The 24559-nt window shown below is 38.0% G+C and overlaps 1 protein-coding gene across 7 annotated transcripts in view; it reads left to right on the forward strand.

Moving 5' to 3' along the window:
* Positions 1 to 24559, forward strand: part of USP34 (ubiquitin specific peptidase 34) — a 291125-nt gene that overhangs the window by 118580 nt on the left and 147986 nt on the right. For all 7 annotated transcript variants that reach the window (XR_004054451.1, XR_004054449.1, XM_030921651.1 and 4 more), the window contains exons 11-19: positions 6013 to 6138; positions 6319 to 6448; positions 7409 to 7444; positions 7808 to 7938; positions 8208 to 8818; positions 12633 to 12847; positions 17235 to 17350; positions 17440 to 17567; positions 23009 to 23098. Coding sequence is in view for 5 of the 7 variants with exons in the window: in XM_030921651.1 (XP_030777511.1) it covers positions 6013 to 6138; positions 6319 to 6448; positions 7409 to 7444; positions 7808 to 7938; positions 8208 to 8818; positions 12633 to 12847; positions 17235 to 17350; positions 17440 to 17567; positions 23009 to 23098 (1583 nt within the window). In the remaining 2 variants the exon portion in view is untranslated. The remainder of the gene's footprint in view (positions 1 to 6012; positions 6139 to 6318; positions 6449 to 7408; positions 7445 to 7807; positions 7939 to 8207; positions 8819 to 12632; positions 12848 to 17234; positions 17351 to 17439; positions 17568 to 23008; positions 23099 to 24559) is intronic.

Genomic DNA, 24559 nt, shown 5'->3' on the forward strand with positions numbered 1-24559 from the left:
ATTCTGCTTTGTGTTTCCATGATTTTGAGTACTCTAGGTTTCTGATATAAGTGGAATCATTAAATATTTGTCCTTTTGTGACTGGCTTATTTCAGTCAGCCTAATCTCTTCAACATCCATCTGTGTTGTGGCATGTGTCAGCATTTTCTTCCTTTTTAAGGTTGAATAATACTGCTTTGCGCACGTGCGCGCGCGCGCACACACACACACACACACACACACACTAAATTTTCTTTGAGACATGGTCTTGTTCTTTCACTCAGGCTGGAGTGCTGTGGCACAATTATGGCTCACTGCAACCTTGACCTTCCAGGCTTAAGCCATCCTCCCACTTCAGCCTCTGAAGTAGATGGGGACTATGGGCACATGCCCACCATACCTGGCTAAGTTTTGTATTTTTTTTAGTAGAGACAGGGTTTTGCCATGTTGACCCGGCTAGTCTTGAGCTCCTGGGCTCAAGTGATCCACCTGCCTTGGCCTCCCAAAGTGCTGGGATTACAGGCATGAGCCACCATGCCTGGCCTGTAGCACTTTTTTTTTTTTTTTTTTTAATTCATTCATCTGTTGATGGACATTTGGGCTGCTTTTACATCCTGGCTGTTAGGAATAATGCTGTAGTGATCATGGGAGTACAGATACCTCTCTGAGATCTTGCTTTGAATTCTTTTAGACATATACCTGGGAATCGTATTACTGGATTAAATGATAATTCCATTTGTTTTTTCTGGTAACCTTTTTACAATTTGGATTGTGTCTTATTTGATATTAGTATAGCCAGCCCAGCTTGCTTTTGCTTGCTATTTGCATGGAATATCTTTTTCTGTCCTTTCACATTCAACCTTTTTGTGTCTTTGGATATAAAACAAACCTCTTAAAGACAATTGGATCAAGTTTTTGAAAAATATCAATTCTTTTTCTTTTGATTGGAGAGTTAAACCATTTGCATTTAAAATACTCATAAAGAGGGGCAGACTTGTGTTATTTTGCCTTTTCTTTTCTCTATGTCTTATAGTGGTTTTCTCCCTCCTTTCTTCCATTACTGCCTTTTTTGTATGTTTAGTTGTTTTGGTGGTGGTGGGTTTTTTTTTTGTTGTTCTTTTTTTTTTTTGTAGTGAAACATCTTGATTTCCTTTTAATTTTCTTTTGTATTTAATATGGAGATTACATTTAACATCCTAAAGGTATAACAGTCTAATTTCAATTTATACCAGCTTAACTTCAATGCCATGTAAAAACTCTGCTCCTAATAACTCCATCCCTCCATTTTTATTACTGCTGTCACAAATTGCAACTTGGTATATTGTGTGCCCAGTAAGGCAGGTTAATAATAATTCTTTGTATTTGTTTTTTAAATCATGTGAAAAATAAAAAGTAGAGTTATAAACTAAAATTTCCATACGGTCTGTAATAATTGCCTATGTATTTATCAGATATCTTACTTCAACTGGAAGGACTCTTGTTAGCATTTGTCTCGTTTTTTTTCTTTTTGCAAGACAATTCATATTTATTCATCTTGTACCCTACTCAAAGACCAAATTAAATCATTCCATTATTCTCCAGAACTTTTGAACACATGAAAAGGGTTCTTTCCAACAATTACTAATACCTGTTTGTGCTGGTTTCATGCTGGTCAGAGAACATAGAGATAGTTCATTGCTGCTGTCCCTCTCCTCGGGGAGTGCCTGTCCTGCAGGAGACAGACAGGTGCCGCATGGGGGATACAGCAACAACAGAGGGATGTGGGGCTCTTGAGATTGGGCTGGTCCCAGCAAACTTAAATAGCATGGGGCTTGGTATGGTGCTCCACAAGAGCACCAAGTACTCAGGAGTTGGAGGTGAGCTTGGGGCCAGGGTCCTTGAAGCACTCTGGCAACTAGCTGATCACCCAAGGGTCTGCCTCAGTGTGAGCACCTCTGAGCCCCAGCCTCACATTTCCTCAATTCCTGGGCCTAGGCTCCAGGCTTTCAGTTCCTCCACATGTTGCCCAACCCAACATAGTGAACACTTTTTCCTCAAGCATCCTAGGTTTTCTGAGTCATTTGGGCTGGCTGTGAAAAAGGAGCCACCCATTCAACTCAGCCTATCTCAGCCAGGTCATTTCAGCTCTGGCTGCCCCAGTGCTAACCAGGTCATTGAGCAGCGGTGGGAGGCTGGAGCTAGAGTTTGTGGCTGCTACCATCTTGTGTCCTCTTCTCCCATTTAGTGGCTGGAAGCACACTGGGAAGCTGCCTTTTAGCAATTTTCATGGGGCAGGTATAAGTGTCACAAACTCCTTCAGCTTTTTTCTGTGAATGTCTTAATTTCAGCCCTAATTTTTAAAGGACAGTTTTGCTGAATTTAGAATTCTTATTGCGAGATCTTTATTTTAGCCCTTTGAATATATCAACTCATTGCTTCTGGCCTCTTAAGTTTTTGGAAGAGTAATTCGCTGATAATCTTATTGAGGATCTCTTGTATGTGACAAGTTACTTGTGGTTTTTGAGATTTTCGTCTTTGGCTTCCTGTATTCTGATTGCATTGTGTATTGATAGAGGTCTTTTTGAGTGTATCCTTCTTGGAGTGTGTTGAACATCTTGGATTTGTAGATTCGTATCTTTCATCAAATTGGGTTGTATTTAGTTATTATTTAAGTATTCTGTCTTTCCATTTTTCTTTGCATTCTAGGATTTCCAAAATGAATGTGTTGCTCTGCTTCATGGTATCCCACAGGTCCTTTAGGCTATTCATTTTTCTTCTTTTCCTCAGACTTGATAATTTCAGTTGTCCTACTTTCAGGTATGCTGATTCTTTTTTCTGCTTGCTCAGAGCTGCCTTTGAATCCTTGTGTAGTGAAGTGTATTGTTCATTTCTGTTCTTGTGCTTTTCATTTCCATAATTTTTTGATTCCTTTTTATAATTTCTGTTCCTTTGCTGATATTCTCATTTTGTTCATGCATTGTTTTCCTGTCTTTACTCTTTTGTTATCTTTGAGATAAAGTTATTTAAAATCTTTGTCTAGTGGCTGGGTATGGTGGCTCACACCTGTAATTGTAGCACTTTGGGAGGCCGAGGCAGGTGGATCACTTGAGGTCAGAAGTTCAAGACGAGCCTGGCCAACATGGCGAAACCCTGTCTTCACTAAAAATACAAAAACAAAACAAAAAACCCAACAAAACTAGCTGGGTGTGGTGGCACACGCCTATGGTCCCAGCTACTCGAGAGGCTGAGGCAGAAAAATCACTTGAACCTGGGAGGTGCTGGTTGCAGTGAGCTGAGATCGCACCACTACACTCCAGCCTGGTTGACAGAGCAAGACTGTCTCAAAAAAAAAAAAATCATCTAGGAAGTGCAGCAGGTGGACTTCAGGTGTATTTTCTGTGGACTTGTTGTTTCCTTTTTGGTTTTGTTCCCCAAAAAACAAGTGCAACTCCAAGACCTCTAGTAATCATTTCAGGTGGTTTGTGTTGAAACAATGGCAGCCGGCCTCAGTGCCTGCACCTTACCAGTCAGAATTAGCAGTCAGCTAGCTGTCAGAACAGAGAATCTTAATGTTGGGGGACGTGGTTCTTATTGCCCACCTGTGTCCAGAAACTGTACCAGAAGCCTGTATTGCTGTCTCCATAGCTGCCTGTCATTGCATGGGCAGGTTGGGAATATGTGTGTCAGAAATGGGTAGCAGTAGCAGCTATGGCATTGGAGGCTGAAATTGGTAAGTGTAGAAATTCAGATTGACTCTAGAGTTCCAGGATACTTACATCTGATTCTTTTTTTTTTTTTGTCTTGGTATAGAAATAGATTCCTGGCGTTTTCTATTCTCCCATCTTCCCCGATATCCTTTTCTGTTTTATCTTCATCGTCTTTGTTTTCATCTGTCTTCTTTGTCTTCTTCGTCATCCTTTGTTTCTTCATCCTCCTTATCCTCCTCTTCTTTGTCCTCTTTCTCCTCCTCTGCTGCTGCCACCACCACGCATTCTTAATAATACTTTTTCTGTATTTTGGAATTAAATAATGTACACATTTGAAAGAGTGGGGGTTTTTTTTTTTCCCCTCAGTTACAGGATTTTATGATTTTTTTTTTCTCAAGGATCTTGTTACTTAAAAATAAGCTCAGTGCCTCATTCCTGTAATTTCAACACTTGAGGAGGCTGAGGCAAGAGGATCACTTGAGCTTAGGTGTTTTAAAATTAGACTGGGCAGTATCATGAGACTTCATCTCTCTATATAAAACAAAACAAAACAAAAATAACCAAGTGGCAGATTAATCCCTCAAAACCCCAAGATATTTGATTATCAAAATTAAGTATATTATGGAAATTTCATTATATTAATGGTTAAATTGGCAGAAAATCAGAAGTTTATTATACATTATGTGTAATATATAATGTGGTTTATATACATACATACATATATATAAACATGCATATATGTGTTTTTATCATGTTTTAAGTAGAAAAAGTATATATGAGTTACTTGTTGGCAAAAAGTAGAGAAAACTGTTAGTACAGATCGAGAATTCCTAATCCAAAACTCTAAAATTTGAACTGCTACAAAGTTTGAGATCTGAGTGCCAACATGGTGCTCAAAGGAAGTACTCATTGGAACATTTCAGATTTTGGAGTTTTGAATTAAGAGATCTTCAACTGGTAAGTATATAATGCAGATACTTCAAAGTGTGGAAAAATCCAAAATCTGAAACACTTCTGCTTCCAAGCATTTCAGATAGGGGATACTTAACCTGTATATTTCAATCTGTAATGTTATTTAATACTATATTTAAATTAATATTCTTAGTCAAGACTTATGAAAGTGTTAAACTTATTGGTATTCACTTCTCCTTAAAATCAAATACTGTTTGTAGTATTGAAGTACTACCTTTGTTTTTTTAAATGAATATCTAATGATGTTAAAGTAAATAGTAGTAGAAGCACATAGTGTAATTTATAAGAAACCTCACCAAGATAGAATTCCTCCAGTATTAGGTTTTCTTACATGTATTTCACCTTATATTTCAGTATTAGGTTGTGCATATTTACCCTGAAGGAGAAGCAGCAGAAGAGAATTCATGTGTATGCCTACAAAATATAAAAATCAGTGTTTTTGAATAAAATCTATATTTTAATAGACTTTTTATGTATTAAAAGTAGGAAACTTTACATTTGACAGCCCTCAAATTGGAAATTACTTGTCTAATCTTCTGTTTATTACCTTACCTTGATTTAGTAGTTAGCAACTTGATGGCTGTAAAATGCTTTTATTTTACATGATGTAATATTTAGTGTTTATATCTTCATAAATACTGTATTGTCCTTCATGAATTTACATGTTTGTGTTTATTATAACAAAGAAGTCTTTGTATCTCATGGTTTATTGTTTCATAGATCTTTGTCAGGGTTTCTGTTGTGTACTCTAGTGAAATAAAAGCATTATATAAATGCTTTATAAAGATTTAATAAGAGAAATCTGGCATAGCTGGGGTAATTTACTTTTTTCTCCTAAGTGTAATTTGTTGTCTTATTTGTATTTTAATTTACTATTTAACTTATTTTTGTATTATGACATGTAAATTAATTCCTTTGGTATCAAGAGATCTTCCCACCATAGCTGCCTATGTAGCTGGGACCACAGGTGTGCACCTCAGCACCCAGCTAATTTTAAAATGTATTTTTTATAGAGGTAAGGTCTTGCTATGTTGCCCAGGCTGATCTGAGACTCCTGGGCTCAAGCTGTCCTGCCAACTCAGCCTCCCAAAGTATTGGAATTACAGGCATCAGCCACCACACCCAGCCTTCCCTCTTGTAATTAGGAAATTCAGCTTGTCATTTGTTTGGTTAAGTTTAATTTCTGTTTAGGTGAATTTATTTTTGCTATTTTATGCACTGCCGTTCATCATCTTGGATAATTAGCATTTTACCATTATATTAAAAAATATTAGTGTACTGGCCAAATTTTTGACTTTCAAGCTGTTTTTATATCAGGTAATCTACATGTGTTGGGCAATTATTTTTGACCATTCTCTCTAACTTGATTTTCTAGTTGAAACATTGTAGTCGGTATATACATGACTTATTTCCTTCACTCATCAAGAACTTGGATCCGGTACCACTTAGACATCTACTTAATCTGGTCTCAGCTCTTGAGCCAAGTGTTCATACTGAACAGGTAATACATTCAAAACGTAATGATAGATTTTTTTTTCTCGTAAAGTGAAAATTTTTTTGTGATTCAGATAATTTAACTTTCATTTTATTGGCTTGGCATTTCAGTTTGACAAAAATGATATTAAATTTGTTAGTGTTGCCTGGAATTCTCCAACTTTAATCTCTCCCTCTCTTTTTTTAGACATTGTACTTGGCATCCATGTTAATTAAAGCACTGTGGAATAATGCACTAGCAGCTAAGGCTCAGTTATCTAAACAGAGTTCTTTTGCATCTTTATTAAATACTAATATTCCCATTGGAAATAAGAAAGGTTAGTAGTGTCATGTATTTTGAAGGAAATTGTTGAGAGCTTCTCACTCAGATTTGAAGTGTTTTTTGCTTATATATTCAGTTCAATCTTTATTTTAAAATAAGTGTGGGATGGGTGGAAGAGTACACATAAAAGGATTAATACTGTGATTAGTTCGTGTTTTGGTTTACCTTTTAAGTGAAGGATAGTGATAAAGTCTTCGTAGTTACTGGATTTTCTTAGCTTTATCTTTTTTTAAACAAAGGCTTTGGGGATTTCATTTTGTAAACAAGTTTTGTTTTAAAAATTTAAGAGTAGAACATAATGATTCAGTTATCTTTTTGTGTTTTCTGCTTCAAAGTTTTCTGCCATGTCGGGTGCTTTGTGGGTTTTTTTTTTTTCTTTTTCTTTTTTTTTTTTTTGAGATGGAGTTTTGCTCTGTTGCCCAGGCTGGAGTGCAGTGGCGTGATGTTGGCTCAATGCAAGCTCTGCCTCCTGGGTTCAGGTCATTCTCCTGCCTCAGCCTCCCGAGTAGCTGGGACTAGAGGCGCCTGCCACCACGCCTGGCTAATTTTTTTGTATTTTTAGTAGAGACAGGGTTTCACCGTGTTAGCCAGGATGGTCTCGATCTCCTGACCTCTTGATTCGCCTGCCTTGGCCTCCCAAAGTGCTGGGGTTACAGGCGTGAGCCACTGCGCCCAGCCAGTGGGTATTTTTTTTTTTTTACGTATATAGCTTTCAAGGGCTTTCTGAAACGTTACTTGAACTCAGTTTTTGTCTCCTGGCAACTTATACTACCCCTCTCTTAGGCTTTTCTGTGCAGGCACCCCCAACAACTACTGCAGGTGGTGGAGACTTGACCTTATTGCAGGTTTCTCTGCCTGTATCTTGTTGATTATATAATATAAACAACTGATACACTGTCCCAAAGAAGCTCAGTCACTTAGAATGTTTTTCTCTTGCTTTTTCCTTTTCCTTCAGAGGAAGAAGAGCTCAGAAGAACAGCTCCATCACCTTGTAAGTTGAGCGTTAGAAATTCATGGCAACATGACTTAGTTTTGTTTTAGTGATTTTTCTCGAGTTCATTGATTTTATATAATGATATATTTGTATCAGTCATAAAGTTCATTTTGAGGAAATGTAAACCTTTAACATATTCCTGTTACCCATTTTTCTTAAAACTATAAACATCTTGACTTTTAATTGAAATCTATTACATTTTTAGAAATCATGAGCAAATGTTAACATATTTAGAGATTTTGTTTTTGGCTACTTAGCGTAAAGCTTTGGTAACTAGGTCAAGGAGTCATGATAATGTCATTTTGTTAAGTCCATGTTAATGTAAATTAGAAGTAAAAATAAAAAATATATTTTATATAGGGTCACCTGCAGCTAGTCCTCAAAGCAGTGATAATAGCGATACACATCAAAGTGGAGGTAGTGACATTGAAATGGATGAGCAGCTTATTAATAGAACCAAACATGTGCAACAACGACTTTCAGACACAGAGGTATGAAAATAGGTTTTTCTTCTTTTAAAGGCGTTTTTGGCTTTCTGGCATGTTTATCATTTGAATTGGGTATATAATTCATGTTTGGACTTGTCCTCTCCTTTACATAATATTTTTGACGTCCTTTGAGTTTTTAATTCCATTTTGTATTGTTCAAAGGAGTCTAACAAGACTGACAGCGTTTTTAAAAAGTATAGTTTATTAATGTTGGTTACCTTTTTTCTTACTGGTTTAAATATTTATTTAAATCTGTTTGTTTCAAAATATAGGAATCCATGCAGGGAAGTTCTGACGAAACTGCCAACAGTGGTGAAGATGGAAGCAGTGGTCCTGGTAGCAGCAGTGGGCATAGTGATGGATCTAGCAATGAGGTGAATTCTAGCCATGCAAGCCATTCAGCTGGGAGCCCTGGCAGTGAGGTACAGTCAGAAGACATTGCAGATATTGAAGCCCTCAAAGAAGAAGAAGAAGATGATGATCATGGTCATAATCCTCCCAAAAGCAGTTGTGGTGCAGATCTTCGGAATAGAAAGTTAGAGAGTCAAGCAGGCATTTGCCTGGGGGACTCCCAAGGCACGTCAGAAAGAAATGGGACAAGCAGCGGAACAGGAAAGGACCTGGTTTTTAACACCGAATCCTTGCCGTCAGTAGATAATCGAATGCGAATGCTGGATGCTTGTTCACACTCTGAAGACCCAGAACACGATATTTCAGGGGAAATGAATGCTACTCATATAGCACAAGGGTCTCAGGAGTCTTGTATCACACGAACTGGGGACTTCCTTGGGGAGACTATTGGGAATGAATTATTTAATTGTCGACAATTTATTGGTCCACAGCATCACCATCACCACCACCACCATCACCACCACCACGATGGGTAAGCCTACTTCAAAATAAATATTCAGTTCATATTTCCTTTAGGGAAGTATTATATCCTATGTTTATTCAATTGCAATTTATTCTGTATTAGTGCTATTCATTAGTAGTATAGTGCAAAGTATAAACGTAAGCTACAAATAGATAATTTCAAGTTTTATATTGGTCACGTTTAAAAACACAAAATGAAGCAGGTTGTTGGCCAGGCGCGGTGGCTCACACCTGTAATCCCAGCACTTTAGGAGGCCAGGCAGGTGGATCACTTGAGGTCAGGAGTTTGAGACCAGCCTGAACAACATGGCGAAACCACATCTCTACTAAAAATAGACAAATTCGCCAGGCATGGTGGTGCACGCCTGTAATCCCAGCTACTTGGGAGGCTGAGGCAGGAGAATCGCTTGAACCTGGGAGGTGGAGGTTACAGTGAGCCGAGATCATGCCACTGCACTCCAGCCTGGGCAAGAGTGAGACTCAAAAACAAAACAACAACAACAACAACAAACTAGGTTGCTAATTTTAATCATATTAAACCAATAATATCTGCAATGCCATTTCCACATGTAATAAGTATAGAAATTAGTAACGTATATCCTTCCTTTTTTTCTTACCAAGTCTTCAATATTTAGTGCATGTTTTATACTTATAGCACTTCTCAGTTTAGACCGGCCACCTTTTAATTCTTTAAAATGTTTATTTATTTAGTTTCTTCTTCTTCTTTTCTTTGAGACAGAGTCTCGCTCTGTTACCCAGGCTGGAGTGCAGTGGCACAATCTAGGCTCACTGCAACCTCCACTTCCCAGGCTCAAGCAATTCTCAATTCTTGTGCCTCAGCCTCCTGAGAGCTGGAATTACAGGCACCCATCACCGTGCCTGGCTGAATTTTTTGTATTTTTAATAGAGATGGGGTTTAACCATGTTGACCAAGCTGATCTTGAACTCCTGACCTCAGGTGATCCACCCGCCTTGGCCTCCCAAAGTGCTGGGATCCCAGGTGTACACCACGCCGGCCTTTTTTTGTGTTTTTTTTTTGTTTGTTTTTTGTTTTGAGATGGAGTCTTGCTCTGTCCAGGCTGGAGTGCAGTGGCACGATCTCAGCTCACTGCAACCTCCGTTTCCCAGGTTCAAACAATTCTTCTGCCTCAGCCTCCCGAGTAGCTGGGACTACAGGTACCCCCCCGTACCATGCCTGGCTAATTTTTGTATTTTTAGTAGAGATGGGGTTTCACCATATTGGCCAGGCTGGTCTTGAACTCCTGACCTTGTGATTCAGCTTACCAGAGTGCTGGGATTACAGGCGTGAGCCACTGCACCTGGCCTTTTTTTTTTTTAATTGAGAGAGAGGGTCTCACTCTTGTCACCTAGGCTGTGGTGCAGTGATGTGATTATAGCTCACCATAGTCTCAAACTCTTGGGCTCAAGCAATCCTCCTGTCTCAGCTTTCTGAGTACTTGAGACTTACGGTGTGCGTTGCCACTCCTAGCTAATTCTTAATTTTTTTTTTTATACAGACAGGGTATTGCTATGTTGCCCAGGCTGGTCTTGAACCCAAGACCTCAGATGGTCCTTTCACCTCAGCCCAAAGCTCTGGGATTACAGGCGTGAGCCACTTATACCCAGCCTAGACCTGGCGTGTTTTATGTGTGTAATGGTCACATATGGCTAGTCAGTATTATATTGGATAGCACAGGATTAGATTTTGAACTTCTTGTAGTAAATGCCTAAAAAAGATATGAGTACTTATGGAAACATGCCTAAATTGTGATGAAGAAAGGGAAATTTTACACATCTCCTAATTTTAGGGTATTTAAAAGGATAAGCTCTAGCATAAAACTTTTTGGTTATCTGTGAAATACGCCAAATATGTGATTCTGTCACTTACTGGTGGTATTATGGGCAAAATAATTAATTTTTCGTTTTTTTCTTCTATAAAATGAGAACAATAATCCCAGTGCTTTGGAGGCTAAGGCAGGAGGATTGTTTGAGGCCAGGAGTTTGAGATCAGCCTGGGCAATGTAGTGGGGGCCCGTTTCTACAAAAATATTTTAAAAAACCCGCCAGGCATGGTAGCGCACACCTGTAGTTCTAGATAATTGGGAGACTGAGGTGGAAGGATCGCTTGAGTCCAGGAGATCAAGACTGCAGTGAGCTATGATTGCACCACTACACTCCAGCCTGGGCAATAGAATGAGACTCTGTCTCTAAAAATAAAATGGGAACAATAGTATCTATCTCATGGTTTTATTGTGAGGATTTCCTGGGCTAACTAATGTGATTGGTACACAGTAAGTGCTCATTAAGTGTTAGCTGCATATTTATTATTGTCGTTACAAGTGATAGTATGTGAGTTTATGGTGAATCATGGATATGCCCTTTATCGGATTGAGTTTTGCTATACTCAACAATTTGTCAGATCTTCCAGAATTCAGTTAAGTTAAGGTGAACTACATATCTATATGTATTACTTCTTTATTTCCTTTGCTTTTTAATTCTTACCACTGATGCATCTGAGTTTAAGGAATTATTTTGTAAAGATTGGCATCATTGGCATTTTGGGCCAGATAATTAAAATTTTTTTTTTTTTTTTTTTGAAACAGTGTCACAGTCTGTTGTTGAGGCTGGAGTGCAGTGGCACGATCTTGGCTCACAGCAACCTCCACCTCCTGGGTTCAAGTGATTGTCCTGCCTCAGCCTCCTGAGTAGCTGGGATTATAGGCATCTGCCACCATGCCCCAGCTAATTTTTGTATTTTTATTAGAGACAGGGTTTCACCATGTTGACCAGGCTGGTCTTGAACTGCTCACCTCAAATGATCTGCCTGCCTCGGCCTCCCAAAGTGCTGGGATTACAGGTGTGAGCCACCATGCCCAGCCTTGGGCCAGAATATTTTTTTGGTTTGAATTTATAGCAATGTTAATGTTCTCCTGTGCATTGCAGAATGTTTGCCAGTATCCTGAGCCACTAGCATCTCCTCAGTTTTGACATCCAAAAATATCTCTGGATATTTCTAGATTTCCCCCAAGGGCCTAAATTCACCCCTAATTGAGAACCACTGGCTCACTATCTGGCATTATAGATAGAAACATTCACAGTTGTCCCCAGCACAGCTTATGATGAAGACAAAGAATTACTTTGTTACAAAACTGAGGTGCAGTATATTCAGTTTGGTACACTGCAAATCTTAATTTTGACACCTGTACCCATTCCATACCTCACAAGATGTAATGATTTAATTTTTCATTTTAGCTCTTCTCATATTCTGTGTATTAATGGTACTACTTTTGAGTCTCTAAATCAACCCTGAACTTCATGTTATTTTTCGATTTTTTAAAATCATTTTGTCTTTATGTCCAATAACAGTGTGTTTTAGAAATGAATACTTACTTTGGGTTTGTTGAGTTAGAAGTTCCCTAATTAATATTAAGTCCATCAAGACTGCAGCTTTAAATTGAAATTTTTTTTGGTTTGATTCTACAGTTGTATAAAACCACGTTTTATGAGTTCACATTTTATAGACTTTGTATAAAATAATATGTAAATAGTGAGTATTAGTGATCTTGTTAAAATCGTTCTTTGAATTTGTTCTGATGAGGTGTGTTAATAGGCCTGGTAATACGAGTGTGTATTGTAAAATTATTAAATAATACTGACGGTGTGAAGTTTTCAGTTTCGTAAAGCTCTCAACATTCCATTGTTAATAAGCAGATGTAGCTTTGTTTCTGAGTGTATTTGTAAGTCTAAGAGAGGTATTTTTTTGTGGTTCACAAATTAGATTTACATTTGTAATTACTAACTTTGTGCTTTTCTCTGTTTTGTAGGCATATGGTTGATGATATGCTAAGTGCAGATGATGTCAGTTGTAGTAGCTCCCAGGTCAGTGCAAAATCAGAAAAAAATATGGCTGATTTTGATGGTGAAGAATCTGGATGTGAAGAGGAGCTAGTTCAGATTAATTCACATGCAGAACTGACGTCTCACCTCCAACAACATCTTCCCAATTTAGCTTCCATTTACCATGAACATCTTAGTCAAGGTAAGACTCTACAGTAAGTGAAATATATTACATTCTTCACAACCGGAATAATTTATCTTACATTGTTGAAAGGAATCAATAATTAAGATTTGGTACTTAAATGTTTTTGTCACAATAGTTTCCATATGGTAGTTTTTTTTCCCCCAAGGGAATTATTATAAATACTGCATCATGAATATAAATAAAGCCTGCAGTTCTATTGAGATATTCAGTGGGGGAAAAAAAATATAGCAGTAATATGTAATAATTAAAGCTCTGTATTTTAGAAAATATATGGTTGTATTAGAATTTATATTCAGAAATCATAGGACCTAAAAGTAATAGGAAATCATAAAAGATAAAATTATATGATTCCATTTATATGATATGTCTAGAATAGGCAAATCTGCAGGCAAAAGGAAGGTTAGTGGTTGCTTGGGGTTAGGGAAGGGTAGGAGGGAATAAAGAGGAGTGAGTTTGAGAAATCATTGTTCAAGTCTAAATCAATCTTAAAGTAATAGGACTTGACCAGACTTGAAAGAATGGAAGATGAAGGAAGGTAAAGAGTAGTAGGGAATTAATGAGTAAAGCAAGAAAAAAATAAGAAAGTAAAAACAGTTTTAGAATTGGCAGTTTAAAGGCCTTTAACCTCTTGTTTGGTTGGTATCATCAACGTATACTGGCCTAGTAAATGGGTTTTGGGATGCCAGTACATTATAAGTAAACCTGATGGATTAGGTTTAGGCTGAGGCCATGAACGCACTTGGAAACACAACTTGTGGATCTTGGATCAGTTTACTGATTTGTACATATTTTTTGTACGTGATTGTCTAGGTTAAGTTACTTTGACTTATTGCTGTGCTATTGTGGTTGTTGAGAAAGGAATAGGTTAGATTGAAGTCATCTGACTGAATGTGATGCCATATTTGTAAATTGTTACCATTCTTAACTCAAATTTTCCTTTAATTAGTGTTTTACCTATTTTTTACTGCATGGAGTTAGAAATTGAACAAAATGGTTATTTTCTTTTCACAACCCTTTGTAGACAGAATAAAATGATAGTATATGTTAATGCTTTCCAAATCTACCTTGTATTACAATGTTTTTAGTACTAGAAGACCTCCTCCAACACAGTAAGACAGTCACTTTAAAAATGGGCAAAAGTGTCAAACAGATACTGCATAAAAGATGATATATAGAAATGGTCAATAAGGGCTGGGCATGGTGGCTCACACCTATAATCCTAGCACTTTGGAAGGCTGAGGTGGGCAGATCCCTTGAGGTCAGGAGTTCAAGATTAGCCTAGCCAACATGGTGAAACCCCATCCCTACTAAAAATGCAAAAAAAAAAAAAAAATTAGCTGGGCATGGTGGTGGTCGCCTGTAGTCCCAGCTACTTGGGAGGCTGAGGGAGGAAAATCGCTTGGACCTGGGCAGTGGAGGTTGCAGTGAGCTGAGATCACGCCACTGCACTCCAGCCTGGATGACAGTGTGATACTCCGTTTAAAAAGAAAAAAAGAAATGGCCAGTAAGTACATTCACAGTATCTCTTGTCATCTGGTAAATGTAAGTTAAAACCACAGTGAGGTACTACTACATATCTATTGAAATGAGTAAAATTAAGGACTGATACTATCAAGGATTAACATTAGAATGTGGAGCTGGAACTGTCATATCTTGCTGTGGAACATAAAATATAATCACTTGGGAGAACTGTGTGTTAGTCCATTATTGTGTTGCTGTAAAGGAATGGCCTGGTGCAGTGGCTCACGCTTGTAATCCCAGCACTTTGGGAGGCCGAGACAGGTGGATCACTTGAGGTCAGCAGCTCGAGGCCAGCCTGGCCAACGTGGTGAAACCCTGTTGGTACTAAAAATACAAAAATTAGCTGGGTGTGGTGGCGGGCATCTGTCGTCCCAGCTACTTGGGAGGCTGAGGCACGAGAAGAATCACTTGAACCCGAGAGGTGGGGGTTACAGTGAGCCAAGATCACACCACTCCACTCCATCCTGGGCAACAGAGTGAGACTGCATCTCAAAACAAAAAAAAAAGAAATACCGAAGGCTGGGTAGTTTATAAACAAAAGTGGTTTATTTTGGCTCACAGTTCTGCAGGTTGTGCAAGAAGCATAGTGCCAGCATCTGCTTCTGATGAGGGCCACAGGGAGCTTACAATCATTGCAGAATGTGAAGGGGGAGCAGAGGTCTCATGGTGAAAGTGGAAACGGGGGATTTGAGGGGTGCCACTCCCTTCTAAACAACCAGGTCTCATCTGAAGTCAATGTGAGAACTCACACATGAGGACAGCATGAAAACATTCATGAGGGATCTGCTGCCATGACCCAAATGCCTCCTACTAGGCTCACCTCCAACATTGGAGGTCACGTTTCAACATGAGATTTGTGGGGAACAAAACATTCAAACTGTATCAAATTGCTTTATCACAAAGTTAAATATTTACCTACCATATGACCCAGAAGTTCTTTTGCCCTCAGTTTTTACCCAAGAGAAATGGAAACATGTCTGCCAAAAGATTTATTCATGTGTGTGCCTTTATTCAGAAGGCCTTCCAACTGGAATTAACTGGTATATTCACATAGTGGAATTTTGCTGATCAGTAGAAAGGAAGGAACTACATAGACACGTCCAGAATCATGGATGAATATTGAGAAACATCCTTCTGAGCAAAAGAAGCTAGAAATAGAAGAAAGTACATACTATGTATTACTTATGTGCAGTTCTAGAACGGTCAACAGTAATTTGTAAGGGTAGAAAGCTCCTCAATCATTGCCTAGGGCTTGAGGGTGGGGATTGATTGTAAAGGATCACAAAGGAACTTTCTGGGGTGATAGAAATGTTCTCCATCTTGATTATATATGTATTTTAATAAAAATTTATAAGGTAAATACCAAAACAATCCCCCCACCCATCCACACACACAAAAAAGCCACAGACTAGAAGAAATATTTGAAAATTACATATATATGAAATTGATTGTATTTGGAATATAAAATAATTTTATAACTCAATAGTAAGACAGCCCAATTAAAGAGTGGCAAATTATTTATTTCACCAAAGAGGTATACACATAGCTACTAAGCACACGAAAAGATTCACAACATCATTAGTCATTAGGGAAATGGAAATTAAAAACCTTAATGAGATTACACCACATACCTGTTAGAATGGCTGAAATTAAAAAGAGTGACAGTACTACGATATTAGGGAGGATATGGAAGGAAGGGACTAACTGTTGCTCTCATACACTGCTGATGGGAATGTAAAATGGCACAACCACTTTGGAAATCTTTTCAGCAGTTTTCTGTTAAACATACATAATAGCTTATGACTCAGCGATGTCAATCCTCGGTATTTACCCAAGAGAAAGGAAAGGAAATTACACAGAATTTGTTACACAGATGTTTATGGTAGTTTTTTTTTTTTTTTTTGGAAACGGAGTCTCGCTTTGTTGCCCAGGCTGGAGTGCAGTGGCCGGATCTCAGCTCACCGCAAGCTCCGCCTCCCGGGTTTACGCCATTCTCCTGCCTCAGGCTCCCGAGTAGCTGGGACTACAGGCGCCCGCCACCTCGCCCGGCTAGTTTTTTTTGTATTTTTTAGTAGAGACAGGGTTTCACCGTGTTAGCCAGGATGGTCTCGATCTCCTGACCTTGTGATCCGCCCGTCTCGGCCTCCCAAAGTGCTGGGATTACAGGCTTGAGCCACCGCGCCCGGCCGGTAGTTTTTAAATAATAGTATAAAACTAGAAACTATCCAAATGTTTCTAGTTTGGGTAGTTACAGGACTGTAACTAGTGAATGTCTAAACAAAATGTAATATTTCTGTAATAGTCTTTTAATTTGAATGTTTTGGGTAAATTATCTCCAATAAAAAGTGTTTTTTTAAAAATATAGGGATTATAAAAGACTATATAGGTCATTTAGAGGAATGTCTGTTTGTTAAATAATTTTTTCACATATGTTGTCTTATTCACACTTAGTTTCAAGTATTTATGTACAGTTCTCTTGACGTGAAAATATTAATTATAAATAGCAAAGAGACTATAGAAAGGAAACAATTTCACTTTAACCTTATCAAATCTAAATGGCACTATTCTTTTCATAAGTATTGTGCCATGCTGGGTGCAGTGACTTACACCTGTAATCCCAACACTTTGGAAGGCTGAGGAAGGAGATTATTGGAGGCCACAAGTTTGAGACCAGCCTGGCCAACAAAGCGAGACTCAGTCTCTTTAAAAAGAAAAAAAAAATTGTGCTAATGTGTTTTTATTTTATGATCTAAGAAAAATATTCTATACTTTTGTTTGGATTTACTAACCATACAAATGCTATCATTGGTCAACTGCATTTCTCTATAGTATGCTGTTTTGTTTTTTTTTCCCCCCTTTTCAGGACCTGTAGTTCATAAACATCAATTCAACAGTAATGCTGTTACAGACATTAATTTGGATAATGTTTGCAAGAAAGGAAACACTTTGTTGTGGGATATAGTCCAAGATGAAGATGCAGTAAGTTATTTAAATTAAGAGCCAGAGACTAAGAAATTTCAGCAAGATGCAATTAGGATAAATAATAATTTTATGTACGTTTTTTATAGATTAATCTTTCTGAAGGATTAATAAATGAAGCAGAGAAACTTCTTTGTTCGTTAGTATGTTGGTTTACAGATAGACAGATTCGAATGAGATTCATTGAAGGTTGCCTTGAAAACTTGGGAAACAACAGGTAAAGAGGAATTTTAAAATTTTTAACGCAGTAGTCAAAGTATTTGGGTGTGGGGGGACATTCTTGTTGACTAGGTGTGATGTTTTTATACTGCTTCATATACCTGTATTAATCTGTTTCTTAGTAATTGTAGTTTTCATATTAAATTTAGAGGCTTGTTCCTCACGTGGTTCATATTTTAAGCACTCAGTGTTGCTCTTTTCAGCACCTTTCACCATTCTTTGTTAGATTCACCCAACAGAAACAAAAAAAAAAGATACTGTCTTTTTGATTCTGGAAACACCTTGGTGATTACTGTGTTTTCAAATTGCAGTTAAATGTACTTGAACTGTCTCATAAAGAATGCTAAATAAGTGAAATTTTACTTAAGCTACAATATAAACACTTTGATAACAGCATTGTTCTTCCATTTAGGTGTGTCTTTTAATGTCTCAGCATTTGTAGTACATAAAAGACTAGGTCGGTAACTCATCAAGTTGTGTATATTAGATATGTACAGTTCTTTGTCAAAGTGTGTTTTTGTTTTTGTTTTAAAACAGGTTAGTGTTTTTTCTGTTGTTTGAATTCTGCTTCATAGTTATGTACTTCTCATTGAGAATCAGTTGATTACACATTTCTTGATTTTCAGTGTTCTTCCGTGGATATAGTTTCATGTTTCCTTGACCTATACTGCTCTGATAGTGTTCTCTAATACAGTGAAAATATGATTCTGATGTGATGTTGTCAGTTCAGTTATTAATATATTGTTTTCCGCTCACATCTGTGTAGGCCTGCTATGATTGTTTAATTTTACTGAATATCTAAGTGCCTGAAAATATTTTTTCCCCAATTGAATGTTAAAAGTACATGCTATATTTTCTTTTCTTTTTTTTTGGTTCTTTAAAGGGCAGTACGTTGAACAGTTACAGTACACAAATTCCTTGTTCGTGCACATGTAAGAAACCACTAGTAGAACTTGGTAAATGGATCAGTTGCCTCCTTTGCTGTACATTCTTTGTTTTTTTTTTTTTTCATGGAGTCTTGCTCCATCGTCCAGGCTGGAATGCAATGGTGTGATCTTGGCTCACTGAAACCTTTGCCTCCCGCATTCAAGCAGTTCTCCCACCTCAGCCTCCTAAGTAGCTGGGATTACAGGCTCCTGCCATCATGGCTGGCTAATTTTTGTATTTTTGTAGAGAGGGAGTTTCACCATGTTGTCCAGGCTGGTCTTCAACTCCTCACCTCAGGTGATCCTCCTGCCTTGGCTTCCCAAAGTGCTGGGATTACACACCGCACCTGGCTGGTATATATTGTTCGAAAAGAATTCCTTTAATGGCTGGATGATATGTCATCATTTACATGGGTTTTATAACAGTTAATTGTAAAATGTTAATTTTCTTTTAAAAGTCTTTGTGAAAACACACATTTTAATAAGTGGTTCAATAATTTGTACTCCCCATATGTGCATCTGCCTACCCTGTGACCCAGTAATTCCTCTTCTAAGTATATGCCTCACAAAATATACCCTGGTGATCACCCAAAGGCAGAGTCAAGAATGCTAACAGCAGCCCTATTGAAAATAACTGGGCCAGGTGCGGTAGCTCATGACTATAATCCCAGCACTTTGGGAGGCCAAGACAGGTGGATTGCATGAGCCCAGGACTGAGACCAGCATGGGCAGTGTGGTAAAACCTCACCTCTACAAAAAATACAAATAAAAGTATCCAGGTGTGGTGGTGCGTGCCTGTAGTCCCAGCTACTTGGGAGGCTGAGGTAGGAGGATTGCTTGTGCCTGGGGAGGTTCAGGCTGCAGTGAGTCATGATCACGTCACTGCACTCCAGCCCTGAGCAACAGAGTGAGACCCTGTCTCAAAATAAATAACGTAACTACATATTCTTTGCATAGCTATTCAAATGCAAAAAAAAAAAAGTAGAAAGGATAATTGTGGACTACTCATAGAAATACTACATAGCAATAACATTGAATGAACAGTAAAACAACTACATGGAACAAGTTGGATGAAAGAAGCCAGACACAAAAACAATATATATCTCTATTATTTTATTTATATCATGTAAAAACAGGTGAGTTCTTGTATTTAATAGACTGGATAATAGCTACCCTGAGGGGTGACTAGTGGTTGGAATGGGACACAGTAGAGGCTCCTGGAATGCTGATATTGATGTGTTTCTTGATTTGGTTGCTGGTTGCATAGATGTGTTTACCTCAGAATTTTGAACTGTGCCCTCTTTGGTATGTATGTTTATTATACTTCAATAAGAAGGGAAAGCTGTATGAAAGATTAGATATCATGCAGCCATTAAGGGTTCTGTTTTCAAAGATTATATAATGATTGAGGCAAATAATTACAGGCCTAACTGTTAAAAAGAAAAGATTGTAAGAAATAAGTCAGAATGTAATCTCTACAATACAGTTATTTTTGGGAGGATTGAAGTAACTGGGAATATAGGTGTGCACCACCTCGCCCAGCTAACTTTTGTATTTTTAGTAGAGATGGAGTTTCGCCATGTTGGCCAGACTGGTCTCGAACTCCTGACCTCAAGTGATCTGCTCGCCTTGACCTGTCAAAGTGTTAGGGTTACAGGCGTGAGCCACCGCACCCAGTTTGAGTTTTTTTTTTCTTTGTGCCTTTTTGTTACTCAGTTTTCCTAAAGTGAGTACATATTTCTTTTATAGGTAGGAAAATTTAAAAGATCCAAAAGGGACCAGGTACAGTGTCTCATGACTGTAATTCCAACACTTTGAGAGGCTGAGATGGGGGATCTATTGAGCCCAGTAGTTTGAGACCAGCCTTGGCAACATAGGAAGACCCCATCTCTACAGAAAAACTTTAAAATTAGCTGGGCATGGTGGCACATACCTGTAGTTACAGCTACTTGGGAGGCTGAGGTGGGAAGTCAAGGCTGCAGCGAGCCAAGATTGCACCACTGCACTCCAACTTGGGCAACACAGTGAGACCCTGTCTCAAAAAAAAAATGTGCGGACACACATGCACACACACAATTTATTTTCCTTCCCTAGAGACTATATTATATATGGCATTTCATGTCAACTTTTGATATATACTGTGATTTTAAATGACTATTTTGTAGAATATACTTCTTTAAAATATGGAATCCTAGATTAGACAAAATCATCCATATGTAACTTCAGCTGTGAAGACCAACAGTGAATGTCTCTGTTCTAAGATAACAAAAAGCTGCGTTAGTAATTCTTATGGGACTACCACGCTGTTGCATAGTCATAAGCTTTTGGTTACAACACAAACTCTTGGAATAAACCAAACAACTAGTGCAATTCAGTATGATAGGATTATTCTTGAGTCTAAAATTAGTGTTTTACTACTCTGGATCATTGAACCTTTTTCTTCTCTGTGAGACAGTCTCACTCTGTTGCCCAGGCCCAAGTGCAGTGGTGTGATCTCAGCTCACTGCAGTCTCCGCCTCCCAGGCTCAGGCAAGTCTCCCACCTCAGCCTCCTGAGGAGGTGGAACTACAGGCACGTGCCATCGTGGCCGGCTAATCTCTTGTATTTTTTGCAGAGACCGGGTCTCACTGTGTTGTCCTGGCTGGTCTCAAACTCCTGGGCTCAATCTGCTCACCTCGACTTCCCAAAGTGTTGGGATTACAGGCATGAACTATTATGCATTGGCCATTGAGCCTTTGTGGTTGGCCATTGAACCTTTTTATCCTAGCCACATTGTTGCCTAGGATTATGTGTTTTGGTATTTGCAATTTTCACTCTTGAAAGAATCTGTGAAATGTAAGTTTGACTATAACACTTCCCTTTTATGCTTTTGTTAGTTTTGTAAGCATATCAGTAGTCAGAACTACTTCAGCAAAGAAGTTGGTAGTATAACATCTCATGGTCGTTATACGAGAAATTCTACAATTTAATCATCATTGGAATGAGTTGTATATTTGATTTTGTAAAGTTTCCTTTTTCATTGAAACATAAATTATTATCACCAAGCCAATAAATTATCTTTCCCATTCTGTGTTTCATTAATTTTTAGTCTAAAAGCTGTACTTTCTGTCATTTAAAAACAAATTTCTCAGTTTTAATGTTTAGTGCTTTGGGATGACTTTGAATCTGTCCTTGGTCATTATAGCACTTAAAATGTGTGTCTTTGTTCTTTGGAATTTAATTCTTTTAAATGGGAGAAAAGTTGGAATTTTTAAGATAATCTTAGGAAAAACTCTTTAAAATCTTTTAGTCATGTACAATGTAATTATTCCTCAATAATTCTGGAGAACAGCGTTCCTTTAGGGTAGGAGTAGAAGGAAGATGAGTCTTATTTCTACATTCCTACTTCTGGTTTTTCTCTTACATGAACCACACCAGTATTCACTGAACTCAATAACCACTTAATGCCTGGCATCCTGTTTCTCTAACGTCAAACATCATATACTTGCTTCCACATTGCATTTTATAAATGAAAACATGTTTATTGAAGAAATTTTATTTACTGCCTAAATTCGTGAAAAATTTTTTCATGAAGCAATATTGGCTCCTAAGATTAAAATAAGTTTAGTTCTTCATTAGAATTTGTTTTGCCTCTCTTAAGGCTCATGCAGCCAACCTCCTTTCCTACTTCCAGGATTTCTATGTCAGTATCTGTCCTATACCTGTTCCTTTCAGAGGACAGGCAGACTCAAATCTCCTTGAAGTTTTAAAGTAATTCCTTTCCCCTTTCTGCTCCTTATACTTTTGAGGTATGTGGCATGCTTCCATTAGTAACATGGTTCGTAAGGCCGTGATTCTCAATTTGAATGCAAATCATGTTGAGAATTTAGGAGAAAGTGGTAGTGATGACTTGTGAAGAAATAGTTTCATTTAAGAAAGATCTTTAAATGCTCTTCACTTGCTTTTATACCCAGATATTTATAGTATGTTTTACCTTAAAGGTCTTGGATGGGAATTTTTAAACTTGGACTTCTTGCCCTAATATATATAAAGTGTAAAATGAATTTATACTTTTGAGAAAAAAATTTAACGTTTAGGCCGGGCGCGGTAGCTCAAGCCTGTAATCCCAGCACTTTGGGAGGCCGAGATGGGCGGATCACGAGGTCAGGAGATCGAGACCATCCTGGCTAACATGGTGAAACCCCGTCTCTACTAAAAAATACAAAAAACTAGCCGGGCGAGGTGGCGGGCGCCTGTAGTCCCAGCTACTCGGGAGGCTGAGGCAGGAGAATGGCGTAAACCTGGGAGGCGGAGCTTGCAGTGAGCTGAGATCTGGCCACTGCACTCCAGCCTGGGCGACAGAGCGAGACTCCCTCTCAAAAAAAAAAAAAAAAAAAATTTAATGTTTGTGTAAATAATATATCTCGATATAAAATTCATTAAAACTTTTAGCATTTAAAATTTTAAATAGCCGAATTTCTATAAAAAGAATTACTAAAATTACTTTATTCTGTGAATGTTTCTTCTGTTTCAGATCAGTAGTAATTTCACTTCGTCTTCTTCCAAAACTATTTGGTACTTTTCAGCAGTTTGGGAGCAGTTATGATACACACTGGATAACAATGTAAGTAAATAAAATAAAGTATTTATTTTAAAGATGTTTTTCAAATTATAGTTATCTAAAGGTTTTGACTAACCTACAAGCTTTTTTTTTTTCTTTTTTTTTGAGACAGAAGTCTCACTCTTTCGCCCAGGCCTGACTGCAGTAGCGCTGTCTTGGCTCACTGCAAGCTCCACCTCTCGGGTTCACGCCGTTCTCCTGCCTCAGCCTCCTGAGTAGCTGGGACTACAGGCGCCTGTCACTGTGCCCAGCTAATTTTTTATATTGTTAGTAGAGACAGGGTTTCACTGTGTTAGCCAGGATGTTCTTGATCTCCTGACCTCGTGATCTGCCCGCCTTGGCCTCCCAAAGTGCTGGGATTACAGGTGTGAGCCACCACGCCTGGCCAACCTACAAGCTTTTACTCTGTACCAGGAAAATTTGAGTTTCATGTGGTTTGTTTTCTTAGATTTCTCTGCCACTTAGCCCTGTGGAGATTATATCCTGATGAGTAGGAAAATCTGTGTTTTATTTTCTTTGTAGTTTGAGAGCAGTACTTTAGCAATTAATACTCTAATTTTAGGGAGATGTTTAGTGTATGCAGCTACAACAGAGTACTTTTGAAGAAGAGCCACACTGAAGTAAACTCCTGCCTGCCTTTAATTTTTCCCATTTCTAGGAGTTGGCTGTAGACCTACAGTCATGTTTGGGACAATCTGGACACTACCCTATTACAGGTTGAGTATGCTTAATCTGAAAAATCTAAAATCTGAAATGCTCCATAATCCAACATTTTTAGAGCACCAGTATGACGCTCAAAGAAAATGTTCATTGGAGCATTTTGGAATTTGGATTTTTGGATTAGCTATGTTCAACTGCTATGCATTCTGCAAATATTGCAGAATCTGAAAAAATCTGAAACACTTCTGGTCCCTGGCATTTTGGATAAGGGATATTCAACTTGTACTGCTTTACATTTATGGAGAACTTATGATTAATGTTAAAATAATTCTTCCAAAGGTAGAACTTTTATGTGAAATTGACCCCATGTTTTGGTAATAAGTCTAGAGAAAGCTGTCTACCACGAACAATACACTAGGAAGATGTGTTGTGTACTTTATTCTAAATAAGCTTTTGGAGAGATTGCAGAGACATTTGAATTTTAGGGAATATTCGACTTGTTGAAGGATTCATTTGTGAGGTCAAGTTCTCAATTCTAAGCTTACGTGGTAAGAACACTTGTTTGCTTTCACAATGGTGTATCGCTTTTATAGTTCTTGGAAGTCTGCAGTATAATTCCAGATTGGGTGAAGTTAGTTCTTCTGAGTCATATACCTTGTTTCTTATTGTTCTTTTAAAGGGAATATGTTTAATCTGAACCTTTACTATTTAGAAGTATATTAGTCTCTTTCTTTGGTTAATACTACAGTAAGAATCCATGAAAGTTCTATTTTTGCAAGGAAGGTCCTTAAATTTCCAAAAGGA

The sequence above is a fragment of the Rhinopithecus roxellana genome, chromosome 17, assembly GCF_007565055.1.
Source record: "Rhinopithecus roxellana isolate Shanxi Qingling chromosome 17, ASM756505v1, whole genome shotgun sequence".
Lineage (NCBI taxonomy): Eukaryota > Metazoa > Chordata > Mammalia > Primates > Cercopithecidae > Rhinopithecus > Rhinopithecus roxellana.